General features: G+C 41.3%; 1 protein-coding gene and 1 long non-coding RNA gene across 2 annotated transcripts in view; both read right to left on the bottom strand.

Annotated features, from left to right (window-relative positions):
- Positions 1 to 1,829: 1,829 nt before the first annotated feature.
- LOC137578616 (uncharacterized) lies at positions 1,830 to 5,944 on the bottom strand. The gene is made up of 4 exons (XM_068292196.1): positions 5,015 to 5,944; positions 4,200 to 4,631; positions 2,827 to 3,535; positions 1,830 to 2,488 (listed from the first exon to the last, which is right to left on the bottom strand). Exons 1-4 carry the CDS (start codon positions 5,942 to 5,944, stop codon positions 1,830 to 1,832), a joined length of 2,730 nt encoding a protein of 909 aa, XP_068148297.1.
- A 993-nt stretch (positions 5,945 to 6,937) lies between these two features.
- Positions 6,938 to 18,689, bottom strand: part of LOC137578608 (uncharacterized) — a 39,628-nt gene continuing 27,876 nt past the window's right edge. The window contains exon 3 of the long non-coding RNA XR_011032714.1: positions 6,938 to 6,956. This is a non-coding gene — a long non-coding RNA (uncharacterized lncRNA). The remainder of the gene's footprint in view (positions 6,957 to 18,689) is intronic.

The following is an 18,689-nucleotide window of genomic DNA, read 5'->3' as shown; positions in this document are numbered from 1 at the left end:
CTAAGAATTATGACGAATGACCATGACCCTTGGGACATTCTGGAATTTGGTTAATTCGTTCTGATAGTGGACAACGGAGTAACAGCATCGCTGGGTGGTTGCTTCAGCATAAAGATCTTAAACACACGCCCATGCCATGTGCTAATGATCTAAACACAAACTCACCCTCACATCCGTGTACATCAGAATCACACATACAAAAAGGGATAGACAGATGTAGTTACTTTTGAATAGTGGGGAAGCCTGATTCTTATAGCGCCCCCCGCTTAGGACATTCTGGCGGCTCCCTGTAGCACCAATCGCTCAGAGAATCCATGAATAGTAGGCCGCTGACCAGTCCAAAACCAGCAATATAGCACGAGTACATCCACGCACTTGGCATTTCGGTGTCATCGCCTCCTGTGTCGGAGAAATCGGGGGATCCACAGAAGTTTTCACGATGGCTCTGGGTTACTCCTGGGAGTAAGGGGACAAAGGAGCTAGGTTGTTTATTTTGAACTGGCGATTTCTCTGGTCTCTTGATCTGGATGCTGCAGCCCTGATCCTTCTTTCGCATGGCTGCCTGATACTGCTGCCAATTCTTGTGGACATTGACGAAGGAGTAGCTGGTGTCCACCGCGGGAGAATTCATCTTATGGTGGCTATCATACTGTGAACGCAGTGGCTCCTTATGCAATACCTGATACGCCTCGCATACCCCCAAAAACTTCTCCGGGTTTCCAGTTTTTGTATTAGCGTCTGGATGATATTTCTTCGATAACTCAATAAAGGCCCGTTTGATCTCCTGGTTATAGGAATTTCTCGGTATATTCAGGACATCATAGTAGTTCTCCTTGTAGCATGCCCCTTGGCGCATATGGTCGAGCCTGGCTGGATAAAAGGCTAGGCATCGGGCCGAATTGATAGTCATCTGCATGGCTCTAAGCATTTTACGTAAATTTGATGAAAACCGAAAAAAAATGTTACCAAAATAAAACAACAAAAAAAAAAAAATTCAGAGAAAATTAAAAACAATGCTTGAGCAAAGTAAGGACAGTAACTGAACTTATAAATTTGGATCTGACTTGACTTATCGACAACAAACTGTCAGAGGTAACTAAGATGGAAAAATATTGAACAAAAATAGAAATCCAGCAAGGCGATCAAGTATACGTCCAGTGTACCACCAAATTGCTCTCATTTCGACACGAGCATGACCAATTTGGGCAGAACTGCCGGGTGTTTTTTCTTAGCCTTATATCTTTAACCGATTTAGCTGTCTGAAATCGGATAACCGAAATGAAAAAGTTATCATATATTTAGACGACATTATGGTAGCAACAAAAGATTTCGATATGCATCTAGAAATTTTAAAAGAAATATTTTACAGATTGGTTGTAAGCAAATGTGTTAAGATTAGCTAAGTGCGAGTTTCTTCAGACGAGTGTTAAGTACCTAGTGTAGTCACACACGATGCTTGATTGTTCAATGTCAAACTCAGATTGTTCTTTATTGATTCTCTTTTGTTTTTGCTTGCTTATAATTATGAATGTATATGTGTATGTAAAGTTTATTATATTGATTATGTTTTTTAACTAAAGTATTATAGACGATTCTGAGTGGTTAGGTTACAATACATTGGTTTGGTGAAATAAAACTGAGAACAACTTTAATTGAGTTTTGCGACAACTTTCGACTGACAACTTTCAACTGACAACTGACGACTTTCAACTCTCAACTGCAACTGACTACTGTCGACTCTCGTTCCAATTCGCTCTCTCTATCTTCTTGTAGACGCTCTCTCAATTACCAGGGACGAGCATAACCTTTCTGGTCTGCACAACACCTCTTCACATTCGGCCCTCCTGATCATCATCATCTGTCCCAGATGATTCCGGATCGTCATTGTCAGCAACGTACCTCCACAGCTTCATATTGTCGGAACTTGTGCTGGTCTGATTTGGTCCTTCCACTTGGGCTGCTTTGCGTACATCATAGCGGCCGTTCCTCTTTATCTTAGTTACCTCATAAGGACCAAGAAAACAACTGGCCAACATCCGGCCCGCGACAAACTGGGTTCGCTTGATTGCGACGAGATCACCCAACAAGTACCCATGATCCTGCTTGCGTCCTTTGTCAAAGTTGCGTTTGTAAGTCATCTGTGCTTCTAATATATTCTTCTTGGCTTTGTCACGCAAACTTTCTTGCTCAGCGTTAAAGTTATTGATGAATTCTTCGTTGATTAGACATAATACTCGATCTCCTGCTTGTGCACACATTTTCGTCCCAAACATCAGCTCGAATGGTGAAACTTTTGTAGATGCGTGGACCTGTGAGTTAAGAGCCTTTTGAACCTGTGGGACATATTTGTACCATTTGCTCGACTCTTCTGCAGACAGCTTCGATATGACGGCCAGTATGGATCGATTCACGCGTTCTATTTGCCCGTTGCCTCGAGCAACTCCAGTGGTTGTAAGGATGTGTTCGACTTTATTCTCGGCGACAAATTCTGCAAATGCGTTCGACAAAAGGCAGAACCTCGGTCACTTATAATACGTTTCGGGAAACCAAATATAAGAGACCATTCTGTCAGCTTTTTTATGACTTCATCGTGGCCTGTTGACTTCGTGGTAAAGAGCCACACGAATTTCGCAAATCCGTCTACCATGGCAAGGATATATTTATACGACTTAGACGTGGCATCCATCGGCCCCAAATGGTCGATATGCAGAGTATGCAACGGGGTGTCACCTTTATCAATTAAATGCATCTGACCTTCTTGCTTGCCAAGTTTTTTGCTGTGAATTATACAACGGATACAGTTATCAATAAAATTAGACACTTTACGCTCTAAATGAGGGATCCAATACTGCTGACAAATCGCATGCATTGTCTTGCGGGTAGCAAAATGGCCAATTTCGTGTGCTTCTCGAATTATTTCATTCTCCATCTGTTTTGGCACCACGATTAAATCATTTCCATCTATTGCTTTGTACAGTACACCGCCTTTGATCTTGTAATTCTCGTACGACTGTTGATTGAGAATAGTTATCACAGCCTTAATGTGGTTATCAATACTTTGCGCCTTTTTGATGCGTGCCGATACCTCCGTTGATATATTATAAATTGATTGTGGATAGCGGCTCAGATGATCCACGTGCAGCATACTTTTTCCTGGTTTGTGAATAATATCGCAGGTGAAATCTTGCAAATACAGCACATACGATGTCACCTCTCTTGGAACGTCTTCCTTCTTTGTCGTCTGCTTGAACGCTGAACAGTCCGTCACTAATTTAAAGTGAATCCCAATCAGGTAGTGCCGGAACTTTCGTAGAGCCAGATACATAGCTTTGGCTTCTAATATGTAGCTGTGACGTTGAGCTTCGGATTCGGTCGTTTTTTTACTCCAAAAGTACACCGGGTAAAGTTTATCTTCAAAACTTTGGAGTAGCATCGCTCCAAAACCATGCTTTGATGCGTCTGTGTGCAACTCGGTGGGAGCATCTCTCGAGTATAGATGCAACAGTGGTTCGCTCGTTAGCAACTCCTTTAGCTTCTGCAAAGATTGTAGTTCAGCTGTACCTATATAAAATTTTACATCCTTTCGAAGTAAATTTGTTAATGGTCTTGCGATTTGAGAGTAGTCTTTAATGAATTTTCGGAAAAATCCGGTGAGTCCAAGAAAAGACTGAACGGCTCTAACATTTTTGGGCGTTCCAAATCGATTGACGGCATCCGTTTTTTCGACGATGTGACCAAGAAAGTTAATTCGCGACTGTAAGAAACTGCATTTTTTCCATTTGATTTTCAACTTATACTGTGCAGCCAACTGCAAAACCTTCTTCAGCGGAATGGGCATACACGATTATATCGTCCATGTACAACTGCATTATATTATTGTTGATTAAATTTTGAAAGACATAATTGACAAATCTTATAAATGCGGCAGGTGAATTTTTAAATCCAAACGGCGTCTTATTGAATTCGAAAAGACCCTCTTTTGTTACAAATGCTGTTAGGTATATACTGGATTCCTCCACCGGCACGTGGAAAAAACCATTTTCCAAATCCAGAACTGAATAGAATGTGGACGCTTGAAGTTTTTCCAGAACTTCTTCTATCAATGGGACTGGAAAACGATCAGACAGGGTCATACTGTTGAGTTTTCGATAATCAATGCAAATCCTTGGTGTACCATCTTTCTTTTGAACAACAACTACCCGACTAGCCACACTCGATGTTGATTTCCGTACTATCCCTTGGGTCAGCCATTCGTCTACTTGATTTTTTACTGCTTCTGCCTCGCAGGCAGACAATCGTGATGGCGACTGGTGAAACGACTTCATTGTTGTTGCATCCGGAATAATTTGAAGTTTAACTGGACATTCCATCTGGGTTTGTTTCGGCTGCTCTTCTATGCTTTCTATTAATTCGCGAACTGCTTTTTGATAGATTGTTGGTGCTTCGTATACACTGGCAACCTCAAAGACGTTGTATGAGCCTGCAATGCATTCCTTATCTGAGTCTCCAACGGCGTCACCCTTCGAAAATGTGTATTCCCCATCGGCGTATGTGACGGTGAACTTTTCAACGAAGTCGAAACCAATTAAGGCATTGCACTCAACTGCCTCATCAGGCACAATGATAAATTTCTGAGTTGTATGCAGATCGTCAACAACAACATCGGCCACAACTGCGCCTATCGGTTTTGTTTCTTTTTGCCTAGACCAGTCAACGTAGATTCGTTCCTATGCACTTCGATGTTTGGCAACTGTTTCGCAGTGCTTTCCGAGAGGATTGACACATCCGATCCTGTGTCTACAAGCAAGTCAAGCAAAACCCCATTTACAGAAATTTTTTTAACTCGTCGACGATTAACTATATCGCGGACTTTAAAATCTCCACGAGTATCCTTTTTATCGTTTCCATTCTCATTGCACTTAAAACATTTTGTTTCGCCCAAGCAATCTTTTTTGTGTTCAGCTGATCCGCATTTAAAACAAAACTGCCTTTTTGGAAGCTGCGTCTTTGCTACATCTGTTGTGGTTTTAAAAATACTCCTTGGATCGTTCTTTGCCAGTTTATCCACGATTTCATAGGCTTCCTTTAGCTCCTTAAAGGTTTTACATGCATATAGACCAACTTTGAATTCGTTCTTAAGAAACAGATTGTCGACGATGTATCGCAAAACAGCTGACTCTTCTACATCCCCATCGGAGGCGATCTTTCTCATACTGAGAATATACTCCTGAATCGATTCCTGTTTATGCTTTTTCCGTTCTCTCAACAGTTGGTGGACTTCAGCGCTATTCAACTCGCACTCAAATTTTTCGATTAGACAGCTTTTCAAATTGGCATAATTGTTAACACTTACTGATTCCAAAAACAGTTTGGCAGCACCTTTCATCTTGCCTCTCGCCTGTGCGTACATTTGCTTTTCGTTAAGCTCAAATGCATCTGCATTATACTCGAAAACTTCAAACCATTTCCTTGGGCCAGATCCCTTAAATTCTCCAACAATGTTTTCAAGGCAATTCGATGCCATATGAACTTGGCTTTCTCGCTGCTCGTCGACTTGTATTTTAAGCGTCAGTAATTGCATCATCTGTTGCAATTGACTTTGCATTTCCGCGGCGTTAGCCATCGCTTGTTCCGTTTCCACTGTTTCAATTTTGTTCATTAGGTCAAGCGCTGTTTCGGTTTCTGCTTCTGTGATTTCTTCGCTCGCTGTTTCGATCACTGTATCGGTCACTGTTTCGATCACTGTTTCGGGCACTGTATCGATCACTGTTTCGGGCACTGTATCTATCTGTTTCTTTCTTTCCTCTTTCGGCTTCTGATGCTGATTTTTTGGCGGCAAAAACGGTGCTTTTTCTGCTGACGCTGGCGCCACAGCCACGGCGTTTCGCGTTTTCCTTGGCGTTTTCTGAGACTTTAACTTGTAAGGTGGTGTGCGTTCTGTCATTGGGTAGTTTGTCTGCTTGCTACGGGTTCAACTTTGTCCACTTTCCGTTCTCCTTACACCTCTCCTACACTAGGCAACGATTTTTCAGAACTCCCAATCCAACTCAGAACGGGACGAGTATGACGACACAGTTGTAACTCCTAATCCAACTCAGAACGGGACGAGTATGACGACACAGTTGTAACTCCTAATCCAACTCAGAACGGGACGAGCATGACGACACAGTTGTAACTCCTAATCCAACTCAGAACGGGACGAGTATGACGACACAGGGACGAGCCCCCAAATGTAAAGTTTATTATATTGATTATGTTTATTAACTAAAGTATTATAGACGATTCTGAGTGGTTAGGTTACAATACATTGGTTTTGTGAAATACAACTGAGAACAACTTTAATTGAGTTTTGCGACAACTTTCGACTGACAACTTTCAACTGACAACTGACGACTTTCAACTCTCAACTGCAACTGACTACTGTCGACTCTCGTTCCAATTCGCTCTCTCTATCTTCTTGTAGACGCTCTCTCAATTACCAGGGACGGGCATAACCTTTCTGGTCTGCACAACACCTCTTCACATGTATCTTACTGACTATTTCTTATTAAAAATGTATTACTTATTGCTATGTGTATTAGTATTTGCTACAACTCGGCCTATCCCGACAGGAGTACTCCAGGACTCCATACAATATGATTTTTTTTTTCTAAAACTAAATAGTTTTTCTATATGTGTATATATAGTTTTTTCATTAGTGTTTGTTTTAAGTTTTTCTAGTTAGGAGCCCAAGCTCCTTTGTAAAGCTGTGTATCCACACTCAAATTTGAATGACAAACGTGTTGTTTGAAGCGAATTTTTTACTTTCTGGAGTCATACAACATTTTACTCGGATATTGATTAATTGTTCTTTGTAAAGTGTTGTTTAGAACATGTTCTACTACATCCCAATGTAAATTTTTCTCTGTATGAATTCTTTCAACTTGTCCGTTTGCTTGTGGTGAACCAGTTGCTACCTTAACATGTCTTATTTCATTTTCATTCACAAAATCTTATTTTGAAAAATAAGAAAAGAAGATTTAAAATTTTGAAAAAAAAGAAAAGTTGATTTAAAAGTTTTGAATAAGGGAAAAGATGAATTACCATTTTTAAAATAAGAAAAGAGGATTTACAATTTTGAAAATATGAAAAGAAGATTTGAAATTTTGAAAAATAAGAAAAGATGATTTAAAAGTTTCGAATTAGAGAAAAGAGAAATAAGAAAAGACGAATTACGAGTTTTGGAAAATAAGTAAGAAAGAAAAATTCAACAAAGAGGAATCAGAATATTTGTAATCATATAAACTAACATCCAATTTCAACACTAATGTAAATTATTTTCTAATCAATATTTTTACACATGTTGTATAACGAGATCATCGAACTGACCGTGGCAGGGTTAAAAGAAAAGTTAAAAGAGCTGAATTTAAGTGTAAAAGGCAACAAACCTGAATTAAGAGAGAGATTAATATCATATTTTGATTTAGACACGAACGAGGAATCCTTATATTCAGAAGCTAATACCAGTATTCAAGGCGAAAGTGAAGAAGTTGAGAGAGAAGTGACAATGGCGTTCACATTAAAAGATATTCGTGATTCGTTGACAGAGTTTGATGGGAGCAACAAAAAGGATGTATTAGAATGGCTGTTAAATTGTCGGCAAAAGAAGTTCACAAGAGTGTAGAAAGAAGAAATACAACGAGAGTCTGGTTGAGTACTTTTATCTAATGAAGAGTATAGCCAAAAGAGGCAGCTTAGATGAGGAAAGCATTGTCGAGACTCTAAAATGAATAAAAGCGTTCTTTACCAAGCGAGATATTTAATGGAATTACGAGAGAAACTAACAATATACGAGAAATATGCTTCCAACCAAGAGTCTAAAACAAAACCACGATTTGAGAAGCTGCAGTCGAGGAATACTTTGGAGGATTTCAAATGCTTTAAATGTGGAGGAATGAATCACGTCGCTAAGAATTGTAAAGAAAATTTCAAATGTTTTAAATGTAATCAGAAAGGCCACAAAGCTCATCAGTGTGAGGCAAGGAACGCAAAAAAAAACTAAGAAGGATAATACAAATTATCAACAAATGACACTTAAGTTTAATCGTTCTTTTAAGGATGTTCCAATAGGCCATTATCTGCTCTGTTTGATTCGGGCAGTGACCTTTCCACCATTAGCGAGAGTACTTATAAGGAAATAAACCCGGTTAACTTAAACCGTGAATGCAAGGAGGTAATCGGAGTAGGAGGGAAAAAGATTCGTACACTGGGATTTTTCCATATCCAAACAGAGTTAGACGGCAACGCAGTAGAAATAGACTTTCATGTTGTTCGGGATAAAGACACATTGTATAAAGGAGTGATCGGCAATGATGTTCTGGAGAAATTGAATGTTACTATTGGAAGAAAACGAATCGTGTTCCACAAAGAAGACGAAATACCAAAGCCAATAAGCCGCAGACAACGTTTGAGAGAATTATGACAATGACCTTGGATGAAGACACTCCACTAGAAATTCATCTCATCCATTTAGACCAAGGTATAAAATCAGATATATTAGAAATGTTGAAGCCATATAAACCGGTAAAACCTACTATTTCGCCAGTGGAAATGAAGATTGTGGTAACTGATGATTTTCCAATTTTTCAAAGGCGTTTACCATATCAGGATCAAGCGTTAGTGAATCAGCAGATAAAGGAATGGATGGAGGCTGGAATCGTTCGTCAAAGCTTTTCCGAGTATTCATCTCCTGTGGTGCTAGTTTCAAAAAAAGATGGCAAGAAAAGATTATGCTGTGATTACAGAAAATAATAAAAATCGACAGAATTAATTGACGACGTTTTGCATAAACTGCAGAGAGGAAAGGTGTTTACAACCCTCGATTTATGCAATGGATTCTTCCACGTGCCCGTAGCCGAAAGTTCGCGGAAGTTTACATCGCTGGTTACTCAAAACGGCCAGTTCGAGTTTAATTTTGTGCCGTTTGTGATAACCAATTCGCCAGCTGTATTCATGAGATACATATTTGCAGTCTTAAACCCAGTTATCGATGAAGGGATTGTTATTTTGTACATGGATGACATTATCATACCATCAGGTGATGAGGAAGATGGATTAAATAAGCTGAAAAGAGTATTAAATATAGCCGAGACTTCAGGGCTTAAAATTAAATGGGAAAAATGTAAATTTTTACAAAGGCGAGTCAATTTTCTGGGATACATAATTGGAAATTCGACTATTAAACCGTCCAGAGAAAGGACTATGGCTGTGGAAAGTTACCCAAGAGACAAAAAGGACTTACAAAGGTTCTTAGGTCTTACTTCGTAATTTCGCCGATTTGTGAAAGACTTTGCAACAATCGCTAGGCCGTTGACGAATATGATGAAAAAAGATGTACCATTCATGATGAATGAAGAAACACTTGCATCCGTTAGACAGTTAAAAGTATGTTTGTCAAATACGCCAGTATTACGTTTGTTTAATCCGATGGGTACCGAAGTTCACTGTGACGCTAGAGTGTATGGTTATTTCGCTATGTTACTACAATTTAGTACACTTACATACCTCACAATTACGCACAAATTCTCGAATCTCGAAAACCATCCCTGGCCAATATTGTTGAATAACATAACATAGCTAAAGATGCGATGTTATTTAGACCTGCAAAAATAACATTATAAAAGGTCTAAAAAATTAATGTGCTGGCACACAGTCTTCTTTACTTCCTCTTTCCTATTCGAAACGTGAAAGTGGCTGGTCGTCTGAAAATCAAGAAATAAAATCTAATAAAATATAATCAATCATAAAGCAATTAAAAAAATTATTGTGCTTTTATTAAAAACTAAACTAATACTAAGCCAACCAAACCAATATTACAACAGGTTATGGGCCCAGAGTATGTTCTATAAAAAAAATAAAATAAAAAAATTTAAATTTGCACATTAAGTTTTTTTTTCTTTCACAATAGACGTTTGTTTTACACATACCTACATATAAATTCAAATAAAAATATACAATTATGGAAAAGATAAAGCTTACTATAAATCAGTTTAACGGTGAGAAATATTCTGTGTGGAAAAAAAGAATAAAAGTCCTTCTTGCTGAACAAGATGCAATAAAAGTTATTGATAGCGAGGCTCCTAAAGAAACAGATGAAATTTGGGTTAAGGCCGAACGGTATGCAAAAAGTATAGTGGTAGGGCACTTAAGCGATGCATTTTTGGATTTCACAACAGACAACAACACTGCACGTGATATTCTTAGGAGTCTGGATACTGTTTATGAACGAAAAAGTGTGGCATCTCAGTTGTCTGCGCGGAAACGGTTGTTGTCGCTTAAACTAAAAAACGAGATGGCTCTTGTACACCACTATATTATTTTTTACGAAATGGTTAATGAATTGTTAGCATCAGGCGCCAATATAAGCGAAATGGACAAGGTTTCGCACTTACTGCACACTTTGCCATCATCATATGAGGGGGTCATCACTGCTATAGAGAAACTATCGAAAGAAGATCTTACTCTAGTTTTCGTTAAGCACCGTTTGCTCGATCATGAGATAAAACTAAACAACGCTAATAATGACACAAGTAAAAAGGTATTACATGTTGAGGTTAAAAATAAGTATAATAATAATAACTACAAAAACAATTATAATAACAAATATAAATATAAAAATCAAAATTAGAATAAGAATAATAATACTCATAAGCCATATAATGACAAATACAAACAAAATAATACAGGGCACATAAAAAATAATTGTTATGCATATAAAAAACTAATAAATGTCAATAATAAAGAAAATAACACACAAGCTCAAATTGCAACGACCACGCCAGGTTTCGCGTTCATGATTAAAAGTTTGAATTCAAATAATAACAAGTTGAAAACAAATGTGAATTTTATCCTTGACTCGGGTGCATCCGACCACACAATCAATGATGAGACACTTTTTATGGATTCTGCTGAACTTCAAACTCCAGTGAAGATTGCTATCGCCAAGGAAGGGCAATACATCATTGCAACAAAACATGGAATCGTTTGTCTTGAGAATGGGTACCAGATAACACTAGAAGATGCATTATACTGCAAAGAAGTTACAGAAAATCTAATCTCTGTAAAAAGACTACAAGAGGCTGGAGTGACAGTAGTGTTTGACGAGTCTGGAGTTAAATTGACCAAAGATGGTATTATTATTGCCGAAAACTCAGGGGAGTACAAAATGCCAATTTTTGAATTCAAAGCATATAAAATTGATATAAGAACTGAAAATTTATATAAATTATGGCATGAAAGATTGGGTCATATAAGTATAGGGAAAATGTTAGAATTAAAAATAAAGAATTTGTTTCAAGATAATAGACTACTTGATAAAGCTAATCCTACAGACGATATATGTGAAGCTTGTTTAAATGGAAAGCAAGCCAAATTACGTTTTGACAAATATAAAAATAAAGAAAGGAATCAGTTACAATTTAACTGTACCATATACTCCACAGTTGAATGGAGTATCAGAAAGAATGATTAGAACAATTACTGAAAAGGCTCGAGCCATGGTCAAAGGTGCAAAGTTGGAAAAATATATATATATAATATAATAAATAGAATTCCAAGTAGGGCACTTGGAGATCGTGCAGCAACGCCATACGAGATGTGGCATAATAGAAAGCCAGTGTTAAGGTATTTAAAAATATTTGGTTCAACTGTATACGTATACAATAAAATTAGAAAACGAAAATTCGACAATAAATTGTTTAAAAGTATCTTTGTGGGATATGCCTAACGTTATAAGTTATGGGATATTGAAAATAAGAAATTCATTGTTGCTAGAGATGTGGTAGTTGATGAGACAAATATGGTAAACTCAAGAGCTGTTAAAAGTGACATTCTGAAAGGATGGAGTAAACATTGAATTCCCGAAAGAGAGTAAGGAAAATATAGAAGATAATTTCCAAAATGAGAGTATGGAGTGTTGTGAAAAAGTGAATTTCCAGAATGAGAGTATGGAATGTTGTGCGCCGAATATCCTGAACGAGAGTAAGGATAATGAAAAGGTGAATTTTCAGAATGAGAGTATGGAATGTTTCGTACTAGAGATCCTGAATGAGAGTAAGGACAATAATAAAGACAGTTTCCCGAATGAGAGTAAGGATGACAAACAGCCTTGTGAAGTCTCAAATAGAGTTATCAATGATGCAACTAGAAAAAGCGAAAGATTGCAAAATAAACCACATATTTCCTATGACGAAGATGAATTAAGTTCTAATAATTATCTTTTCAATGCTCACACAATTTTTGACGAAGCCGCTCACTCATTCGAAGAAATAAAAAGTCGAAGTGATAAGGATTTATGGGAAGAAGCTGTTAAAATAGAATTTGTTGAAATTATGGAAATATGCTATTTACATATGTTGAAATAGTTTAAATATGCAAATTACATTTTATCAATTTATAGCTTTATGATTATCCATCTCTAGCTTTGTTCCACCTCTAACTACAATGATATTTTTACTTTTTTTTTTCACTTCGTTATCCCGCTCTATCTGAATAAAACAATTACAATTTCACTGTGCTGTAAATACCTATTTATTGGAAAAATATGATAACGATTAATTTGTATTTCCTGGATTTTATCTTTGGTTTTTCTGCGCAGATGCAACTTGCTCGTTGCGTCGCACAGTTGGGCCTCTGCTCGGATAGCGTTGCAAAAATACGTTTTTTCATAATCGCGTTTGGCAAAAATGATATATGCAATCGATAGGAAATACTTCAGAGATTATGAATCCGAAAAATTTTTGAAATCGGTTGAGATTCATGGGTGTTAGAGGCGCCCAAAGTTGAGACATTTTTAGTGAAAAGGAAAAAATGATAATTTTTTAAAAAAATCGCAACTTTAAAACTGATTATTGGGCGATTTCAAAAATCGATCTTGGATTTTTTGGTTTTATCTGAAAAGTATGTTCTTTATTAATAGCATGTTTCATAAATTTTAATAATTACTTAAATAGTTATTGAATTAGAAGCGTTTAAAAAATGTACTAAATATTGGCATTTTTTGAACTTTGATGGAATAAAACTAGCAAGACTCAACTAGTATCACTACCGGACTATATACACTAGGTAGGTGAAATATTTACCTATCAGATGTATATAGTCCCAATATGCGGAGACCTGCGACAGCGATGCGTAAGCCATAAAACTAAGGCAACCTCGCCTAAAAAATGCGCTGCAGGTATAAGGAAGAAGAAGAGCGCATGCGTATTGGCCTGTAGCTTCTTTGTATTTAAATGATAACACTGCGTAATGCTGTTTTGCAAATACTACCTGTTTACATATATGCCTTTCTACAATGATAAATTGTTAATTACCTGCTTTGGAAAAAATGACAAGACAGGTAAATGTTATTTAAGTTGATGAAAAGTTTGTCCTATTTGTGGGTTGGTCGTTTTTATTTCCGTTTACCTAATTGGATGTAAATATTAAGTTGTTTACCTAATTAATACAAAAAGGGTAATACCGATTTTTCGTTCTACCTAGATAATTAAAAAAATATAACATAAAGAGCTACTTATTCCTCTCCTTACTTCCTGACAATGATTGATGGAAAAGTGTTAAAAGAAATTACAAACACTTCCTCAACGTTAAGGTGCCAAATTTGCCAAAAAAACTCAAAAAGAATTTCAGAACTTAGACGATTCAACAAGTGAGGAGAACTGCTACGAATATGGAATTTCTCCGTTGCATTGCAGAATAAAGTGTATGGATTTTATTCTGAAGCTAGCTTACACACTTCCTCGGCCAGGAGAAACAAAAACGGATAAAACATCTCGTGAGGATATTCAGAGCAGGAAGGAGATTATACAAGCTGAATTCTCTCGCAAGCTGGGACTGAAAGTTGACTGCCCAAAGTACGGATACGGAAATACGAATGATGGAAATACTTCAAGGAGATTTTTTGAAAATGATGAAGTGACATCTTTTATAACAGGTGTTAGTCAAGAGATTATTAAAAGGTTGGCTGTTATCTTGAATATTATAAATTGCAAGGAAACGGTAAATGGTGACAAATTTGCCGAATATACTTCAAAGACTGCTCATCTTTTGAGTGAATTGTATCCGCAAAAAAAACTTACCCCAACGGTACATAGGATTTTGGCTCACGGAAAGGATTTAATAGAATATCAGTGTTTACCACTTGGAGAGCTATCCGAAGAAGCACAGGAATGTAAAAACAAGGACTACAAAAGGTTCAGATACACTAATACATTAAAAACTTCTCGTGTTAGACAAAATGAAGACCTTTTTAACATGTTAGCAGCCTCTTCGGACCCACTTATTGCATCACTGAGACACGTGCGATCACGAAAGGATTTGGAAAATAGCAACTATAGTCCCGAAATGTTGAGTTTATTATATACTGATGTAAATATTGAAAATTATTTTGAAGAAAATCAGCCATCAATAGCAAATTTTCAAAGTTAACCTAAAAAAAAAAAAAAAAAAAAATTTTTTTTTTTTTTTTTGTAATTATGTTAAAAAATCAAATTAAAACATTAAAAAATGTTACCTAGTCATCTAAAACAATGAAAAATTCCATTTGTGATTAAAAAAAAACGGGTTTCGATCCATTTTTAAAGGAAAAACATGCTTGGAAATATTTTCTGACTTTCACCTTGAATATTTCAGCGCCACGAACACCCAGCACTATTCTTTATCATATGCTTTTTAAATTTTTGAAATCGCCTTATTGGTTTAGACGCTATGATTTTTGCAATGCTAAATGCCAGAAGGCCCCACTGTGCGTCGCCGGAAGAGAAGAGAGACGCCGTCTCTCAACCTATCGAGGACTTATCGCTAACAATCGATACTTATTACTAACAATCGATACTTATTACTAACAATCGATACTACAATACCGGTTTCGGTATATACATGAGCATTTAACAGACTTTGTAAATAATTAGAATCTTACAACTCGGCCGTCCTGACGAGGAATCGACCTCGATTCTGTAAGATCCCAATTATTTACAAGTTTGTTAAATGCTCATGTACATACCGAAACCGGTGTTGTAGTATCGATTGTTAGTAATAAGTATCGATTGTTAGTACTAAGTATCGATTGTTAGTATTTTAAGTATCGATGGTATATATTGGTACGCGACCTAAGGTCACACTAGAGCGTGGCGTCTTTCCTTCTTCTTCCGGCAACCACCAAACAAGACAGACATACAGCTGCTCATCAGGAAAAGAAATCCGTTGCCATCGATACTTATACATTTATCTTTCAGAAAATAAATACGCGATTAAAACTCAGAAGTGGGATGACCACCCGAAAGGAGACATATTTAGGGACGCGGCACGCCACGCGTTCCACATCGAGGACGACTGCTGCAGTACCGACGGCCACTGGAGCCGCCGCTGCTGCGCCGGCTGCCACACTACCGAGAGCCGCCGCGCCAACTATGGACAGACGCGCCTCGGCCAGGCACGCCGCTGCTGGGCCAACTGCCGACACATCCGCCCCTGCCGGGCCAACCGCTGACATGCCCGCCCCGCCGCTGCCGCAACTGCCATTGCTGGGCCAACTGCCGCCACACTCGCTCCTGCTGGACCCGTTGCTGCCGCGTCCGCCCCTGCTGGGCCAACGGCTGCCATACTCGCCCATGTTGGGCCAATGGCTGACACATCCGCCCCTGCCGGGCCAACCGCTGACATGCCTGCCCCCGCCGGGCCAACTGCGGCCATACGAGCCCCTGCTGGACTGATGCCCCTGCTGGGCCAACTGCTGACACATCCGCCCCTGCCGGGCCAACCGCTGACAAGCTCGCCCCCGCCAGGCCAACTGCGGCCATACGAGCCCCTGCTGGACTAACCGATGCCCCTGCTGGGCCAACTGCTGACACATCCGCCCCTGCCGGGCCAACCGCTGACATGAGCCCCTGCTGGACTAACTGATGCCCCTGCTGGGTCAACCGCTGCCGCCACTGTACCCGCTGCCGCCACTGTACCTGCTGCCGCCACTGCACCCGCTGCCGCCATTGTGCCCGCCGCCGCCACTGTGCCCGCTGCCGCCATTACATCCGCTACCACCCTAATTGCTGCTGCTGCCGCCGCCACTGTGCCCGCCGCCGCCACTGTGTCCGCCGCCGCCATTGTGCCCGCCGCCGCCGCCATTGTGCCCGCCGCCGCCGCCATTGTGCCCGCCGCCGCCGCCATTGTGCCCGCTGCCGCCATTGTGCCCGCCGCCGCCACTGTGCCCGCCGCCGCCATTGCACCCGCTGCCGCCACTGTGCCCGCTGCCGCCATTGCGCCCGCCGCCGCCATTGCGCCCGCCGCCGCCATTGCGCCCGCCGCCGCCACTGTGCCCGCCGCCGCCATTGTGCCCGCTGCCGCCACTGTGCCCGCCGCCGCCACTGTGCCCGCCGCCGCCATTGTGCCCGCCGCCATTGTGCCCGATGCCGCCATTGTGCCAGCCGCCGCCAATACACCCGCTGCCGCCACTGTGCCCGCCGCCGCCATTGCGCCTGCCGCCGCCATTGCGCCCGCCGCCGCCATTGTGCCCGCCGCCGCCATTGTGCCCGCCGCCGCCAATGCACCCGCTGCCGCCATTGCGCCCGCCGCCGCCAATACACCCGCTGCCGCCATTACATCCGCTACCACCTTAATTGCTGCTGCCGCCGCCGCTGCCGCATCCACTGCTGTACCCGCCACCGCCTTAATTGCTGCCGCCGCCGCCACTGCTGTACCCGCCTCCGCTGCCGCCACATCCATTACGGTACCTGCCGCTGCTGCCATTTCCACTGTACCCGTCGATTATATGTCTGCCATGTGGGCTGCAGCCTCGCTCGCCGCCCCTGTCACTGGTCCCGACGCGGAACCATGGGAAGAGGTGCCCGCTTCAGTGCCCTCCGTATCTACTGCCGCAGCCGCCATCACACCGGCCACTTCCGCCTCCCCCAGCCTGGATGAGCAACTAGCGACGCTGCAGAAACAACACGAGTTGCTACAGTTACAACATCAAATCCTCAAACTGCAGCAGGGAATCGACGAGTTCCAAGCTCCAAGGCAGCAAGTCAGTGACGTGAGTGTCATTGAGAGCATGGTGGCTCGATTCTCGGCAGATACCGCATACGATGTGAAAAAATGGCTGAGCGATCTGGAAGACGCATTCGATATTCTACAGTTAAACGACCGTCTACGTTTGGTCGCATGCCGTCGTATGCTGGAAGGTACGGCGGCGGTACTGCTGCGCACGGTATCGGTGCACAGCTATGAAGAGCTGAAGGCAATCCTCTTGCGGGAATTCGGACGCTCGTGTAGCGTCGAGGAGGTGTACCACGCCCTGCGTGGCCGGCGCATCAAGGCAGGCGAGGGATGTTTGAGGTTCGCAATCGAAATGCAGGAGATTGCCAGGAATGCTCCAATTCCGGAGAACGAGCTGGTCGACCTGATCATCGACGGATTGCGGGACAGCTCTACTCGAGTCGGTATGCTGTACTCAGCTCGGACGGTGGCTGAACTGAAGCCCCTACTGGAACGCTACGAGCGCCTCCGTATTCCGGCCGCTGCCTCCAGACAAGCCAACAGCGTGAAAGCGCGGCCAACAACAACTCCCGTAGCGCCGGGAAGCAGATCGTCAGGCACCGCCACGAGTGAGACCAGGTGCTTCAACTGCTCAGGATGGGGGCACTACAAAAGTCAATGCCCAAAACCGATAAGACCCCCGAGTTCATGTTTTAAATGTGGCATAGTGGGCCACGTCTACAAAGACTGTCCGTCTCGGATCGGGAACGCCACCAACATCACTGCTGCCGCCGCTGCTGATGAAGCAGGAGATGGACTAGACCATTTACAACGGGTGAGTGTTGCTTTTGTTTGTGATGAAGTGCAAGATAGGAAATTTATAGATATGTTTTCTCTCCTTGATTCGGGCAGTCCAAAGAGTTTCATCCGTAAATCTGAAGTCCCCTCCAACTGCCGTCTTAGCCCCCGTACATTGAACTGCCGTGGCCTTGGAAATGGCCAACTTCTGTCCCTAGGTCAAGTCCAGTGTAGGGTTCGCCTCTGCAACACCCAGACGATACATACGTTTGAGGTCCTGACGAACCAAGCAACCGAACTACCGATGATTATCGGTAGAGATCTTTTGTATAAAATTAATATTAGACTTTGTAAATTGAAAGAACCGAGTTATGAAAAAGAATCGTTGATACTCATAAATAAACCGACTGAATGTATAAATCCAAAACTTACTGCTGTTCTGAAGTCTTTTAAAATATTGAGGAAAGATCCGCACGACAGGAATGAGATTGTATCTGCCGAAGTGTTGTCTGATTCCCCCCCTTCTAGAAACTTCTGCTGTACCTTTGGAAACACTGAATGATGCACTTATGGCGATAAATGCCATTGAGATCCCTACCGTCAGTGAGTTAGACTTTGATATAGAGCCCACGTTACGAGAAGAGCAAACCGCGCCTGAAGTCTATTATTTCCACTTCATATGTACAAGTTGATCCAGATTTAATCAAGCCCATGAACTATGAGATGAAAATAGAATTGACTAGCCAAACTCCGATTTTCTGCCGCCCCCGCCGTCTGTCGCACCACGAACGCATCGAGGTGCGTGAGATTTGTGATGATCTCTTGAAAGCTGGCATTATTCGCCACAGTAGTTCCCCTTACGCTGCCGCGATTGTCCCTGTACGCAA

Source organism: Drosophila tropicalis, unplaced genomic scaffold, assembly GCF_018151085.1.
Source record: "Drosophila tropicalis isolate 14030-0801.00 unplaced genomic scaffold, ASM1815108v1 contig_61, whole genome shotgun sequence".
Lineage (NCBI taxonomy): Eukaryota > Metazoa > Arthropoda > Insecta > Diptera > Drosophilidae > Drosophila > Drosophila tropicalis.
Note: the sequence above shows the minus strand (reverse complement) of the source record. Positions and strands in the feature narration are given on the sequence as shown.